General features: G+C 41.2%; 1 protein-coding gene across 4 annotated transcripts in view; it reads right to left on the reverse strand.

The window, feature by feature from the left end:
* The window catches only part of Hecw1 (HECT, C2 and WW domain containing E3 ubiquitin protein ligase 1), a 268,078-nt gene extending 254,646 nt beyond the window's left edge, over positions 1-13,432 (reverse strand). For all 4 annotated transcript variants that reach the window (XM_087896436.1, XM_087896437.1, XM_087896434.1 and 1 more), the window contains exon 1: positions 13,081-13,432. In XM_087896436.1, coding sequence (XP_087752562.1) covers positions 13,081-13,110 — 30 coding nt within the window. In that variant the 5' untranslated portion in view covers positions 13,111-13,432. The remainder of the gene's footprint in view (positions 1-13,080) is intronic.
* Between the last annotated feature and the right edge of the window lie 1,772 nt (positions 13,433-15,204).

The following is a 15,204-nucleotide window of genomic DNA, read 5'->3' on the forward strand; positions in this document are numbered from 1 at the left end:
ATGGGATCCCAGCACTGAGGGAGGGGAGCTGATATGGTCTCCACCTCTAGTGACAAAGGGAAACCCAGTTTCCTTCAATGGAGTCTCCTGGATATATCAGTCACCCTTCAGGTCAGTTTACGTTCCCTTTGTCAACACAAAAGGAGCTCAGTGCGATTTTTGTGGACTTTTTGCTTCAATTTGCTTTGTTTTAGGATTCCTTTGTCTTATTGGTTTCAATTTTCGTTTTTGTGTCTCTTGGGGGTTTTGCATCTTTAAAAAAGAAAACGGGAGAAAGAACATAAAGTTGGGTGGCTAAGGAGTTGGGGAGAACCTGGGAGTAATTGGTGTGTGGGGGAACATGATCAAATATATTGTATGAATTTTTTTCCAAAACAAAATTTTCTAGCTTGCTATTGACTCTTGTTATCTTTTTGACGTTTTAATTTATTTTTTGAAAATTCAATACAATATATTTTTTATATTCTTTTCCCATGCCCCAGCCCCTCTCATACTTCTCCCTTAACCATTGTTATTAAAGAAGACAATATTGACCACAAAATCTCCTGCTGAAATTGGGACTAGTTGAATTTAATGCCAACTGATTATGAACTTACAGTCTGAAAGAAGCAGAGACCAGACAAGTCGCCTAGAAGAAACAAAGACCAGCAGAGCCCACTAGGAAGAGGATTAGCCAGCCTATGGAGTTGCCTTCAGGCTGTGCAGTTTGCCCCAGGATTTCCAGGTTTTGTGAACCCATGTGGTGGTAGACTTTGATGATGCAGCTGCTCCTATATTCCTGTAAGTAACCCCAACAAGATGCATTGGTTCACCAAGTTAGAATTTGTTGTATCTGTACTTAGGTCTGTTATAGACGCCTTTTCTGATCTGTGTAGACATGTGTGTTGAATCTCCCAGGAAAAAGTCTTACTTCACAATAGATAGTCTATGGCTATTGGTGGGAGCATTGCCAGCTCAAGTGTGATAACTTTATTTAAACTATGTATGTTTGCACATAGATTATATATATATATTACATGTAATTTTAGATAAATTAATATGATTCCTTATGGATTTTCAGACATCCGTTGTGTTTTTTTCCCCTGCTCCCTCCATCTCTTCTGTATTGACTCACTGTTTTTCCCATTTCTCCCTTCAATACAGAGGTGAGCAAAGAATAGCTGTATATGGAGAACTATAGAAAGCTCTGTATAAATTGGATTAAGCACTGGGCCAAGAACATTCAAACCTCTCCAAGCCACTGAAGTTCTATAGGTTAATCAGCCTTTGCAACACAGCTTAAACAGGCATTTGTAGACATAGCTTTGCCCTAATGGTTCTCATTCCCAGTTCCAGAACCAACCACATCCTGTGCTGTGTGTGTGTGTGTGTGTGTGTGTGTGTGTGTGTATGTGTATTGGGGGAGGGGGAATGGATGGACACATAGCATTTTTTAATAGTGTCATAGTGTAAGATAATGTCTAATGTAGTTAGGAAGACTCATTCCTAGAATCTGATATAAATGAGGCTTAGTAGTTTTGGTAAAACAGCAGTCTCCAGGAGAAACTAACTGGAAAAACCACTAAGGAAAAAGCTTCTGGATTATATCAAAACCATTAGCATAATGATCCAGGTTTTACTTGTTTTTTTTCTCATTTGTTCTATCTGGTATAACATTTATATGTGACATACAATAAAATTATTATACTTAATCAAGAACGCTGCTTAGTTTGAAGGTAACAGATGAAAGAAACATGCATTTTAAAAAACCAAAATGTACATATTTTTAATAAAAAAAAACTAGATTAATTATACATTTCCCCTGTAATTACAACTATTTGTACCATATGAACAATCTTATTTAGACTATTTAAATAAATCAATTATCTTTTAAACTTAGTTTTTATTTTGTCTATTTGGACCTTATAGTTAAAATCTGATGTGGAGTGTCTAGCTATAAATCTGGGGAAGATTTATAGTATCTTTAATACTTAAATTATCACAACTCTTCTCTATGGATACTAGATTGATCTGTTTTATTATATTTGTATTATACCAGACTTATTTTGTAATGGTAAGTGAAAAGTCACATTATAGAACAAATTAGATAACATATAGTATTTTTAAAAACTCTTTTTTTTAAAACAGGATTGTCTTTTTAATGGACCAAATAGTAATAACAGTGATAGAAGCAAAAGATTAGACTGGTTAAAAATCAGAATCTAAATCCTTGTAGGCATAACTGAATCTTATTTTTATTTAATTGATTGGAAATTGAGGTGGAACCCAGAAGGAGTCATTGTAGTATTGTCCATTTCCTTTTATTAGAAATATGAAGACATTAATTGTATGAATCCCATTTCACTGCACAATAGGATACCTTAGGGACTAATTTAACCAAGAAACAGCACTGAAGGTATTAGCTGTCTTGACTGTTATTGTTAGTAGGGACTTAAGTCTTTTGTATAATTTGGATAAGAAGATTCCAACAAATCTTTGGATGTCTCTGGGAAGGATAAACCAAGTTAAAGTTACTTTGTTTGTTGCATATAAATGTGCTACAGAGCCATTTACCATGCTCTCTTAGTTGTTTCTTCGTAGTAATAAAAATGGTTGTGCTTAGTTTATATATGTGTATGTATGTGTATATATTTTAATAGAAATATAATACAGCATGTATGCTTTTAATAGAAAAATTGTTTTTTGGTTATAAGAAATTGAATCTAAAAAATAAAGGTACTTCAATATGGAATTTCTTTTGGAAGATTTGTCAATTTAAAAACTAGGTTTTAAATTGAGATATTTAAAGTAGGATAAAATGTTTGACATTATTTTTACCTTACTCCTTCTGAGTCACCTGTTTGCCTTTGTAATAAGTATGTAAGTCATTTAACAAGTATCGTTCCTAAACTATCCTATCTTTATTTTTAAACTAAAAATACAGAGATGGATAATTGTGCCAATTATAATATTATGATGTAAGATTTTAAGATCATCTGTAATTTTAAAAATATCTTGTAAGCCTTGAAGAAGGTTTAAAAAAATGATCATTGGGAAAAATGTTTAGAGATGTATCTTACATAGGTTTGGCTAAGAAACAAACCTTGAAAAGTTTGTTCATTCATTTGTTTGTTTTCAAAGAGTCAATAGTGATAAAATATCTTTTAAATACATATATATGCACACACACACATACAAAGCACATATAAAAGCACAGAGATAAAACAACCACCTAGTCTTTGGAACAAAGAGTTTATTGTTTCAAAGGAGGGCAATTATCCAATAGAAAAATTGCGCTGTGGAGCAGGAATAATTATCTCCTCAAGATAATTTAAATTCTCAAGTAATACAAACCATGTTATAGCATCAGAATTGGGACAAGAAGCAGAATTGTACTCCAATAACTGGAATACTGGACAGGTGGTCACCCTTAGTCTATTGGGGCACTGGGAGTTGGACTATTTTCCTTGAAATTTTAGTTTTATAATGAGCTAAAGAAAATTTGGACTAATTTAATAACTTTAATTTATGTGAGTGCTTACATACAAGTAAATCTGGTACCAGGTTAAGGATATAAAACAAATACATGTATACAGGGCATACATATATAATCAATCATAAATATATATTTATATATTTAGAAACCAAGATTTTTTTTAATGTTATTATTTTGAGGAATTATTTTTATCTTCTGTAATCCTCATCGTGAAAAGATAATGTAATACAAAGATCTTTAGTAAACATATATATCCATTATTTTATATGTAGTCTAACTTTAATAAAAACTTTACACTTAACATTTTAATATTAAGAAAATTTGGAAAAGAAACTATATGCCTTTTATGTTACCTATGATGATTATTCAAGTGTGAAATAAATTATTGGCATATTTCCTATTTTTGAAAGAAAATCTTTTCAAAATCTATGTATTGTATACAACTTTAAGTTTACTAGCTTAATAAAATATTTATCTTCTGACTCTAATGAGTACTGTTTTATATTAACAGCAAATATTTTGGGTCTTATGAAATAACTGATATTTTAATTAATATAATAATTTCATAAAGTTTTAAGATGTTCTGAGTACCCGACTTTATGAAGTGGCATATATTCCTCAGGCCTTTTAATACAGTACCAAAATACTCACATTTTTAAATATACATGTGCATTTTAATTAGCACACAATTAAAACGAGTTAAAAGAAATTTTAAAAATTTCTTTTGACACAGACAACATATAAAAACAGTTATCACAGACACACATGGCACAATTACATGCAATCTAGGTGCACCTAGATTGGAAAGCAGCCAGTTTATTCATTTTAAGTTGTTTTATTATTTTACGTGTATAGGTGCTTTGCTAGCACTTATGCCTATGCACCACATAAATGCAGTGCCCATGGGGGCCAGAATAGGGCATCAAATCCCCTGAAACTAGAGTTACAGCTGATTTCGAGTCACTAAGTGGGTGCTGGGAACTAAACTCAGGTCCTATGGAAGACCCAGCAAGGCCCTTAGCCCCTGAGCCATCTTTCCAGATTCTGCCTTTTAAAAATCCCATAAAAGGAAAACAGAGTTTAAATTTATCTATTTTGACCTTAAAAGTTATAGAAGTCAGCCTCTTCTTCAGCACATTAACAGGAAAGGCAGCAGCAGGGCTTCCTTGTCTACGCTCTCTCTTTACAGAACGCAGAGGAGACAGGCAGGAAAGCAAAGAGGCAGAGAACATAAAGACCTCCCCATTTCTCCAAACACTCGTGAGTTGAAAGTTTGTAACTGTCACACAGAAAACTGCCTGGGGTACCAGATGGTAGTTTCTCTCTAAAGACTTCCTTTCTGTGAACCTTGTTCGCTACCGCGCCCCTCCCTCCCCATCTGCTTCCCCCCTTTTCTCCTGAATATAAAGTTTGCAAGCCTCTAAGTATTGACTAGGGATCAGGTTTGCATGCTGCTTTGACTACTGACACTCTTGCCATTCACTCTCCAGCCTCTTCCACTGGGTCTTGGGATTATTCATTCATAAAACCATGAATGTGCTCAAAGATAAGGGTTGTGAAAACTTTGTGTTTCCAGACAAGTAATAAGGTTCCTTCTGACCCAGGAGCAGGAGGTCTGTTGGAGTTTCCCCTGAGGCCTTCCACAGATAGCTCTGTTGGGTTGGAGGAACCAAGAGTCTCTGACCTCCTGTTACTTTATGATCAGGTTCTCAGCAATTCTCCAAACTAATGTGTGTAGTCAGCAAAAGAAGTCACCAAAAAAAGCGCAGAATTGGGTACTTGAAGAGTTCGGGAGACAAAGGGAGAATGTAGCAATTCACTCCAAAAGCAAAGAAAATCAAACCAAAACAAACCAGAAACCAAAATGCCTTCAAAAGTTTAAAATGGAACAAAAGCTGACAAGCCAGTCAGACTCCAGAATGCCTTTGGAGATTTGAAAGCAAGCAAGCAAGCAAGCAAGCAAGCAAGCAAGCAAGCAAGCAAGCAAACAACAACAACAACAAAAAAAGCATACCAAATGTCTAGACCAAAATGCTTCTGAAATAAACAAATAAAAGAGATACCTTACACTTTGAAAGCAAACCAAAATAAGAAAGGCATCTATCAAATAGAATCCTTAAACAAGCAGCTGAGAATAAACAAATGGACCATCAGGCAATCCAAGGGAGGTTTGGGAAAGCTGTACAGAGAAATCACCAACAACCCAGCTGAGGAAATAACTCCAAGTGGCTTGGACTGAATGGGTCATTGTCAGTGCCTTGCTTCTACCCAGGCAACTCCTGTTGTGTGAAGTGAATTTTCACCCTAGAGTCCCACACTAGGTACAATAACTGTCCAGGCAAAAGCGCAACTCTCACCTCACATTGAGTAAGAGTTTAATTTGGAGCCAAATGTGAGTGACCATTGTCAAGGAACACATACTTGGGTTACCCCCAATTTCTTTTCCAACATGAAATAGTTTCATCAAGTTTTTATAGTGACAGGACAAAGGAAGTCGTAAATCAAGACATTTTTCAAATACATTGGTGGAAACTTCAGAGAGGAAGGTTACAGCCAAGTGGAAGAACCTCAACTATAGATCTCAGATGCTATCTGACAACATTCTTAGTCATTTGATTGATGGAAAGCAGACCTTTGTTAAGTGAATACATTCTAAAAGATTTTTATCTGTTAGTCACTGGATATTAACTCTGGATTTATCTAGTCGTCACAAGATGTCAGGTACAACACAGAGGTAGGCAAGGCATGGCTGATTATTGAGCTGATGGGGAACCTCCTTCAGCCAGTGGCCCTTGGGAGGCTGGACCAGTTTGGGGCATGACTTTTGGGTACCCAGAGAAAGCCGTTGGCCTACCTTCTCTTCTTCCCACACTCTACACCCTGAGGTTGGACCCCCATTACTGTTCTGTGAGTTTTCCCCTTTAGTAAAGAAAAAACTTAGAATACTCTTTTCTGAGTCACCTTGGGATTATTTCACTCTCATTCCCCCACCCCCTCTATGTGTTCAGCTTCAGTGGGCTAGAGTTTCCAAGGTAAATTTGAATCAGGCTCTGGATCTGAAACATTCTCTCCACATTATTGAAGTACTGCTCAGTCAACCAGCCTTTGTGGACTTAGTTTCTTTCTAGAAGTTCTTGTTCACTGGGGTAAAAGGAAATCTGAATATAGTAAAGCGTAATGGAAGGATAGTAACCTGCTAATCGCATGCTGTGGTGACTTCGTGCTGTGTTTTCCTTTTTGGTTCTGAGATAGGTTTTCGTGTAGTCCAGGTTGGCCTGGAACTCCCCATGTAGCCAAAGCTGGCTTTTAATCCTCCAGGTCGACCTCCCACCTCCTGCTGTGGAATATTATTTTCACTCTGTAAAGGTGTGTGCTTAGTTATGCTGTGTTTGTTTAATTGTGTAAAGAAGTGTTGCTGTTTCAGCTTGTCTGCCTGCTGAATGGCCAATAGCTAGAGGGATATGCAGGACTGGTGGGGAGAAGAGAAGAGAGGAGAGAACGGGGGAGAAAGAGAGGGGAATGCCTGGGGTTCGTCAACTGTCAGCCTGCTAGACACAGAACAAGCTGTAAGAGCAGGACATACAGAATGAAAGAAAGGTGAAGAGCACCAAGGCAAAATGCAGATGAAGAGAAACAGATTAAGAACCAGAGGGACAAGCACAAGATAAGGCCAAGCAATCATAACTGATATTAAGTCTCTGTGCCATGATTTGAGATCTGGTTGGTGGCTCAAAAGAGAGTCTGCTGCAGTGGTGTGGGAGAATTGTCTGTATTCTGTCAATCATATTTTAATAAAATGCTGATTGGCCAGGCAGGCAGTATAGGCGGGAAAGCCAGACAGGAAGTAGGGGTGGAGCAAAGAGACTGGGAGTATTCTGGAAGCAGAAGCTCCCTCCGCCACTCCTGCGCAGACCACTGAAGAGGCAGCATGTAACTTGCCCCGCTGGAAAAGGTACCAAGCCATATGGCTAACATAGATGAGAATAATGGGTTAATATAAGCTATAAGAGTTAACAAGAAACCTGAGCTAATGGGCCAATCAGCTTTATAACTTATAGAGATCTCTGTGTGATTGATTTTCTCTGGGACTTGCCAGCTGTGGGGTACTGGGCAGGAACAGATACCCCAACAAGCCGGCCCTCATGTTACACTGCAGCCTCCAGGTACTAAGATTATGGGTTTTTGTGTCACCGCTCCTGGCTTATGCAATGCTGAGATGGAGCCCAGGGCCTCATGCTAGGATCTTCCTAGGAAGCACTCTGTCAGTCCAGCTCTAGCGTCCCTCCACATGCTGATGTCATGTCCCAAGGCCTTCTGGGAAGGAAGATGATGAATTGCTGATTGGTTTCACCTGCCCAAAGCATGGTGTTCTATTTTATTTCTCCATCTTTTTTTTTACTGCTTAATCTGAATCTATATTCCTTTTAATAAAGTATGTGACAAAGATTTCTGTTTCTTAAACTTCTGTGACTTAAACCCCAAAGAGAAAAACAGACAACATCCTTACAACTGAAACAGGTGTTAAGAACAAAGTGATTGAATTATAATCCCTGGTCATAGAAGTAAATTTTGGTCCTTTTTTTCCCCTTTCACACACATGATATTTCCCTGACATCTGTGCAATACAAATATATCTAGAAAGTGTGAAATGAAAAATCTGTTCCACTAAATACATAAAAGAGACCCCAAACGAAGCCTCCGTGATGGTGTTCATCATCATGGGCACAGATGGTGTCCTCCTCTAGCTCACCCCTCCCTCCCCTCCGTGCAGGCTTAAGTTTCATCCACTGTATTCATCCAAAAATATCACATGTGACTAGATAACACCAGCAGAGCCCATCTGCACACTATATTTTTATTTTTCTGTCCTTCGTGTGCATCCGACTTTAGGTGGATAAATCAAGGAAAGTATGGTTTCTGGTCCTGCAATGCTCAGATTGAGTACATGTTGTTGCCATAGGAATTCAGTGACCTGCAAGTCAAGAGGTCATTAAAGCATTTCATCAATAACCATGGCATTATCATCCTCTTACACTGATCGTTTGTCATTTTCTCCTCCAGGGCCTGTGCTATAGTCACTGACTAATAGCCCCATGGATGTGCGTTATGGAACAGGATCTATAGAATCATCAATATGCTGTTCTGCTTTCTAAAATATCTAAAAGCGGCTTTAAGACACACATGCCTGGAATTTACACATCAGGTGGAGTTGAAAGCCTGTGGAAACACAGGAATGCTACCACATGCTTGAAGACACCAACAGCCTTTCCACTGTGCGCACGACAGCCTAGTCTGGAAAAGCGATGCTTACAAGTAAACCTCCTAGAACAGAAGTGGGCAAGGCAAGTAGGAAGTCATGGGATTCTGACTCACCGCTTGGTGTAGCCCATTCCTGGGTGGTAGTGTTAACCCTGATGCATGTTTTCAAGATGGGGGAAATTAGAGAAACTGAAAAGGAAAAATGTTGGGTGAATCTCGGGGAACACTCGACCACAGATCACTCAGAAAACACCCTTGATGGTGACAAAAGCAGAGGCTTGACTGTCAGATCCTAAATTCTAAACATTCCCACACTGCACATCATTTCAACACTGCACTCTAGGAACAAGAAACACAAGGGATCTCCTTTCTCTAACACAATACATTTAATTTTATTATTAGAAAAGAATTACTATGAGTATCCACAGAGAATAGGATTAACAGAAGGCTCAACAAGATTACTAGAAAACTTGCATTGCACCCAAGTGCCCTTAAGTGACTATAAACATATATAAGACACATACATTAAAAATGATAATTGGATTGTCAATTATTTTTCACCCTCCAGTTTGCTCAGTGGAATAAAACAAATATAAACAAACAGAGTCATGGTCTCAAAGTATCTAGTTCAACTTCCTACTTTTAAGGAAGAAAGTAAGTCACAGAGGGGACAAGTGACTTGAAAGAAGCTACTCAGAGATGCAGTGCAGGAAGGGCACAAGGGACTCGGCCCCTTGGCTTATTAAGCTGGCCTGTCCTGGTAGAGAGGCGAGGGAAGTCTCAATGTCTATACATCATACCTGTGCATTCCAGAATCTGCCTGTAAGAAGGCCCATCTAAGGATGCTGGCCCGGGAAATATGTTTGCCTCTAACTGCTAGGTCATTTCAGAAATACAGTGTATGGTGGTTAAATGTGATTTGCACAAATATGGGTCAGTCCTTTTCCCAGACACATCAGTCATCCTTGCGAGCACACGACAGCAGACTCTACACTTGAGGACGAGGCAGCAGCAGTTCCCGGTTCTGCGTACGTACAAGTTAGAGGACAGAGAACTTGGGCCAAACAATTTTCTTTCAAAGCTGAGACAGAACAAAAGCAGTGGCCAGATACATTTTTGTCAAACCAGACAAATACGGATCATCCAAGTAAAAACATTAAATAACTCAACCCTACAGCATTTTAATGTCCTCTCCACAGAGTTATGCTTGTTGTCTTGAGACGAGTAAAGAGCCTCCCTTGGAGGCATCTGCCGAGAGGCCTGGATTTGAGTCCTTGCTTACCATTTTCATTAGGCTTCTTACATAACCTCTCCGATTCTTCCAACTGACTCATGAAGCAGAAAATACCCACCTACCTCCTGCCTATACAATGCCAGAGCATCTCCATGACCTGATATCCATTCAGTAAACCTTCCTCACCTCAGATCATGGACCAGGCAAAGTGCGAGGTGCTGCAGAGATGAGAGGTGAGCCGACAGCGCCCTTGTTCCGAAGACGCTCAGAGGAACATGTAAGCCAGGAGGCTGAGGTACCTTCACAGCTCAGATACCCGCAGCACGATCAGTGCTAACTCAGCTGCGTGGATGAAATGGCTACGGGCAAATGGTAATCAATACCTGGCAGGTACTGTTCTTCCAGGACGCTATTTTGATTGTAACTTTTAAGGAAATCAGTGCTCAAATGTGGTAGTCTGTGTAGTTAAGTCAATGACTAAATGCCTTACCATGTCTAAGCTTTCATAATGACTGACGCAAACGCAAACACTTTATTTGCCTGTTTAGAACTATCGTGGCCTCGCTTGTTATCAACACAGCAGCGAATGTTAGCGTGATTATGAACCATACCAAGTCCTACCAGAGAAAGTAAACCGGAAGCTACTACCAATTACTGCGCAGGACAAAACACGCGTCTACACTCTTTCATTAGAAACAAGCCAACAGAAATCAGTGGTTGGAGAGTTAATTCTCGGTTATCACACATGAGGTTGCAATGAAGAGAGAACCTGCTACACAACACCCTCAACATTCTTCACTCTTCCCCAGCTCCACTTCCCTGTGAAATCTCTTTCTCTAGTGGACCAAAACAGCTCTGTTTTTAACTCATCAGTTAATTTAATTTATGGAAAAAAGTGCAGACACTGGAGTTAAATTTTTAAGGTGTAAAAATAAGGTCAGGAACAAGCCCATAGCTTGCTCCCGTTGTTTGGGCTATAGCTATTTGTCTTTCCTAAACTGGGTAACTTTCTTGTCCCCTTGATCACTCATCAAAGAGTGCTGGAACTAGAGGGAACTGTAGAACTAACTGGACAAACTCACTTTACACTTACGGAATGAAACTAAGAGTTTCCTTCTAATGGTTCCATTTTTCCTTTAAGTATTTCTTCATTAATCGTCCTATCTACACCATGGGCAGCAGAGCATCAATAGGCTACCTCTGAAAGCCAAAGTGTGAAAGGGATGAGCCAAATGATGCTATATCCACAAATAACAGCCGCTGCAGACCTTCTGCGTGATCTTCCGCATGGTAAGCTGTTCCGGCTCAGGATGTGGCCTCCTGAACCATGTCAATAATGTTACAATCTGAATAAATTTAGGCAATTGTCTTAATGAAAACCCATCCCCCACAAGAAGAGACTGCACTGAACTGGGATGCTGGTGTGGGTCTGTCAGAACGTGGCTTATTAAAGAAAATACTCCAGACCTCAACTTGCCTGTTGGTCTAGGAATTAAAATAGTTCTTCATTTCACCAATGACACATTCGACAGGAGGGAGCAAGCAGAGGACTCAGGCAACAGGGGATTCTGCCACAACCTACGTCTCTACAAACACACACACACACACACACACACACACACACACACTCATATTCGGGTAGGCATGTAGACTGTAATCCCTTCTTAGTGGAAAACACATTTTCAAAATGAATCCCCAAGCTAGAGTGAATTACCGTGATAGCCACAGCCGGAGGGAGTCCCACTGTGGAGAAATGCAGATCTGGCCACCTGCTTGAGAAGCCTTGGAACACCACACCGTCGGGGTCTTTTAAGAGGTGGCTTTTTCAGGTAGGGCACCTACCCTCCTAAATCGCCTTTTAAATTCCAGGAAAAAAAAAAAAGAAGCCACCCCTTATCTTTGAACTATGCTCTTCTTCCTATATCCACTTCTGCTGAATACAGCATAGTTATCTTTTCAAAGAAAGAAGGAAAACAAGGGAGACTCGCACCACTGCAGATCCCAGAAGTAGCCCCAAACTACAGCAACGTCAAAAAATATCTTCAGCAGCTAGGAAAATCCCCGCATGCTTTCTGCTGTTAGTTCAATGCAGACTGAGGCTAGCTGTGCCCGGAACCACAGCAAGCTGGGGCATCTCTGCAGCCTGTGTCCCTGCCAGCTCTCCCCCCACCCCCATGCGCTGAATTTGGCAGAGAAGTTACCCTGCCCAGCCTCTGTGCACAAGATGAACAGACCACACATCCACGCTCCCCAAATTAGTTCAGTGCCTTGGAAATTGAGGCTTCGGGGCTGTCAGAAAGCCCTGAGAGGGAGGATGGAGGGCTTCTTTGAGCTCTAGGATTTTGCTGCATTGTCATGGCCTGGTAAACTATGGAGAATGTGTCGGATCTCTAACCAAAAAAAAAAAAAAAATGGACCGGATGCGGTTTTCCCAGCGCCCCTGTCTACCCCCCACCCCCGCCCCTCTTCCCGCCTATGTTCAGGTAGCAGTAGGGTGGGCGAAATGACCAGCTGCTCTTGCTGAAACTCAGGTGGCAGGCCCAGCTGAGAGGCACAGCCAGCCAGGGATAGGGAGTCGCCTGGGGAACACCCACACCGCGCATCTTCCCAGCCAGTCACCACCCAGGGGACTGCACCTGGCCACCGGCTGCAGGAGCCCTTGAGTAAGCACAAGAGACTTCGAGAGGAGACCACGGGATACAATTGTCTAAAAGCCCATCCCAAGCGCTGGTTCATAAGGAGTGGGTGTGGGCTGGGAAAGGGGATTACGTAGGTCTCTCCGCCCCCTCCCCTGGCATCTCCTAGCCACTGGGAGGGCGCCCAGGGGCGGAGGAGGCGCTGCGAACCCGTTTGGGGGCTTCTTTGTTTCTCTCCGGGGCCCTCACGAGGGCCCCGTCATCCTGCTGAACCCAAGCTTTGGGACGCCAACCCAGCCTGGGCGGCGACCCACCCCAAGCCAACAATTGAACCTCGCGGGAGTAAAGAGAGGGTGGGTAGAAGGGTGGATCCTAGCTGTAGGAGGGAGGGCGCTGCAGGGGCTTCACAGGGATAAGGAAGCCGCCCGAGAAAGGGGGAAGGGGAAGCTGGTGGTTTGAGTGTAGTGTCTGCTTACCTTGGCAGCCTCCGACTGGACACAGATCATGCTCCGGTCAGCACGCGGGTTAGAACTGGGGGTCGCACGTGGCTTGCATAGGTGCCAAGCATTGAGGACCTGGTTTGCGAGTCCTGGGCGATCAGCGTCTTTCGCCTTGCTCTGCCTGCCTGGAATCCAGAGCCAGTAGCTGTCAGAGCCTCCACCAAGGCTGGAGCAGCTCGCGGCTGGTAAACCTGTGCGAACCAGGAGGGGGCCTTCTGGGTCAGAGGCGTGTGGTGTTGCGACTCAAGCAAGGACTCCCGGTGCGTGGCAACGCAGCACACTTTATTGCTTTAGTCTCCCTCCTGCATCCCCTCCCTTCCTGCCTGCTGCTCTGTGGGAACCAGACTTCAGAACCAACCAGGAGCCAGGCTTGTTCTCTGTAGCTCTGCTCCGCCCTGGAGCTTCACGCACCTCCTCCTCGCCCCCATAGTAAATATATATTGATTCTTGTTACCACCGGCCCCATCCTTCCAACACCCAGCACGCGTGTGGAGCTTACCCTGCACCAGCCACGGCTCATCAATCCCTTTGTGCATATGCAAATGGTGTGTTCGGAAAGGATGCAGTACAAACCTAGGTAGGTACATCGGGACAGGTGTTCTTACCTCAATGTTAAGCACCGTTCTTGTCCAGCTCACAGATTTATTTCAGAGCATCCTCCAGTAATTTCACAAGTACCCTAAACAACATTGCTATCACAAACACAAAGGTTGAAAAATCGCCCCGCGTATCTATTGTTGGCAAGCTTAGCTTTCCAAACTGGCTTAGTATTAAACTGTGCACGTTGTCAATAATAAAGCCGGAAGGTGGAAAAATTTAAACCTTTCTTTAACCAGTCAACCAAGATCCAAAAAAAAAGTGAAATGCTGGTCACTGATTGTCAACTTCTCTACATAAACGAATTCATGTGCATTAGGTCTACTTTGGGCTTGCTTGTGTTTACATAAAGTGCTAAGGCTCTGAGCACATAACCGCCCAAAATCCATGATTCTAAGCTCTTCACAATGCTTATTTATTTATTCCCATTTTCCTGCCCAGCATCCCCTAAGCACCCCAGTTTTCACATCCTTCAAAGTGACCTGTTTTTTCCTCTCCCTTTCCCTGGCAAGACCTCTATCTCTATAACTTTTACTGAAGAGCTGACCACACACATCTCCAACCCATTTATAACAAGGTGGCTGGCTTCTTGGTGATGGCTTTTTTCATTGACCCGTCTCTTGTCACGGATTACACTCTAACAGTAGGAACTTTCCAGAAGAGTAAATCAGGACCAAGTGAAGGCACCCTTACCATCCTCCCCTTCGCCTAGGAGCACCTCCCTTCCCTCCTCTCTGTTCTCTTGAGATACTTTGACCGTTCTAGAAATAGATAATTCTCTTTGCCTGGCAGGACTGTGATCTTTCCCACCAGATGAGTTCAAGGCTGACCATTTTTTCAAACCCTATTTAGAAGCCACACAGAACCCTGAACATACATTTAACCAGATTTTATACTTGAATTAATATAGAACTTCTATATGAAGAAAACCTCCAAGAATAGACTTGGTTGAGCTGCAACAATAAACATCATAATCAATCAAACTATAAAACCAACCAGAAACTTGGGGGAACAAAAGGTAAATTGATAAAGTCTCCTGTATAAAGCAGTTTTGAAGGGTTCTAAAAACACACAATACCAATAAACCACAACAAAGGATAATTATTCTTCTCAATAAACTGCTAAGATGTTCAATTTGATTTTCGGGGTTGCAGCATCAGTTTGGCTTAGAGATTTTTTTCTATTGTGTCACGAGGATGATTTGACAAGTCAGCAGCTCTCAGGCTGCTGTCATGCAACAATCCCAAGAATGCTTTATTTATTTTCCTCTAGGCACTTTCTGCTTTTCTGCTTATTTTCTACTAAAAGATACCAAAGTTTCACATTTTCTGGAATCTTAGAATTTTCAATTAATTAAAATATAATTATATTGTTCACCCGTCTTTGCTCCAATTCCCTCATTCACAACCCTCCACTTCCTTTAAAATTCACAAACTCATATTCTTTAATTATTATAATACACAAGCATAAACACACAACACACACATATATATTTAATAAATT

The sequence above is a fragment of the Myodes glareolus genome, chromosome 14 (assembly GCF_982192425.1).
Source record: "Myodes glareolus chromosome 14, mMyoGla1.1, whole genome shotgun sequence".
Taxonomy (NCBI): domain Eukaryota; kingdom Metazoa; phylum Chordata; class Mammalia; order Rodentia; family Cricetidae; genus Myodes; species Myodes glareolus.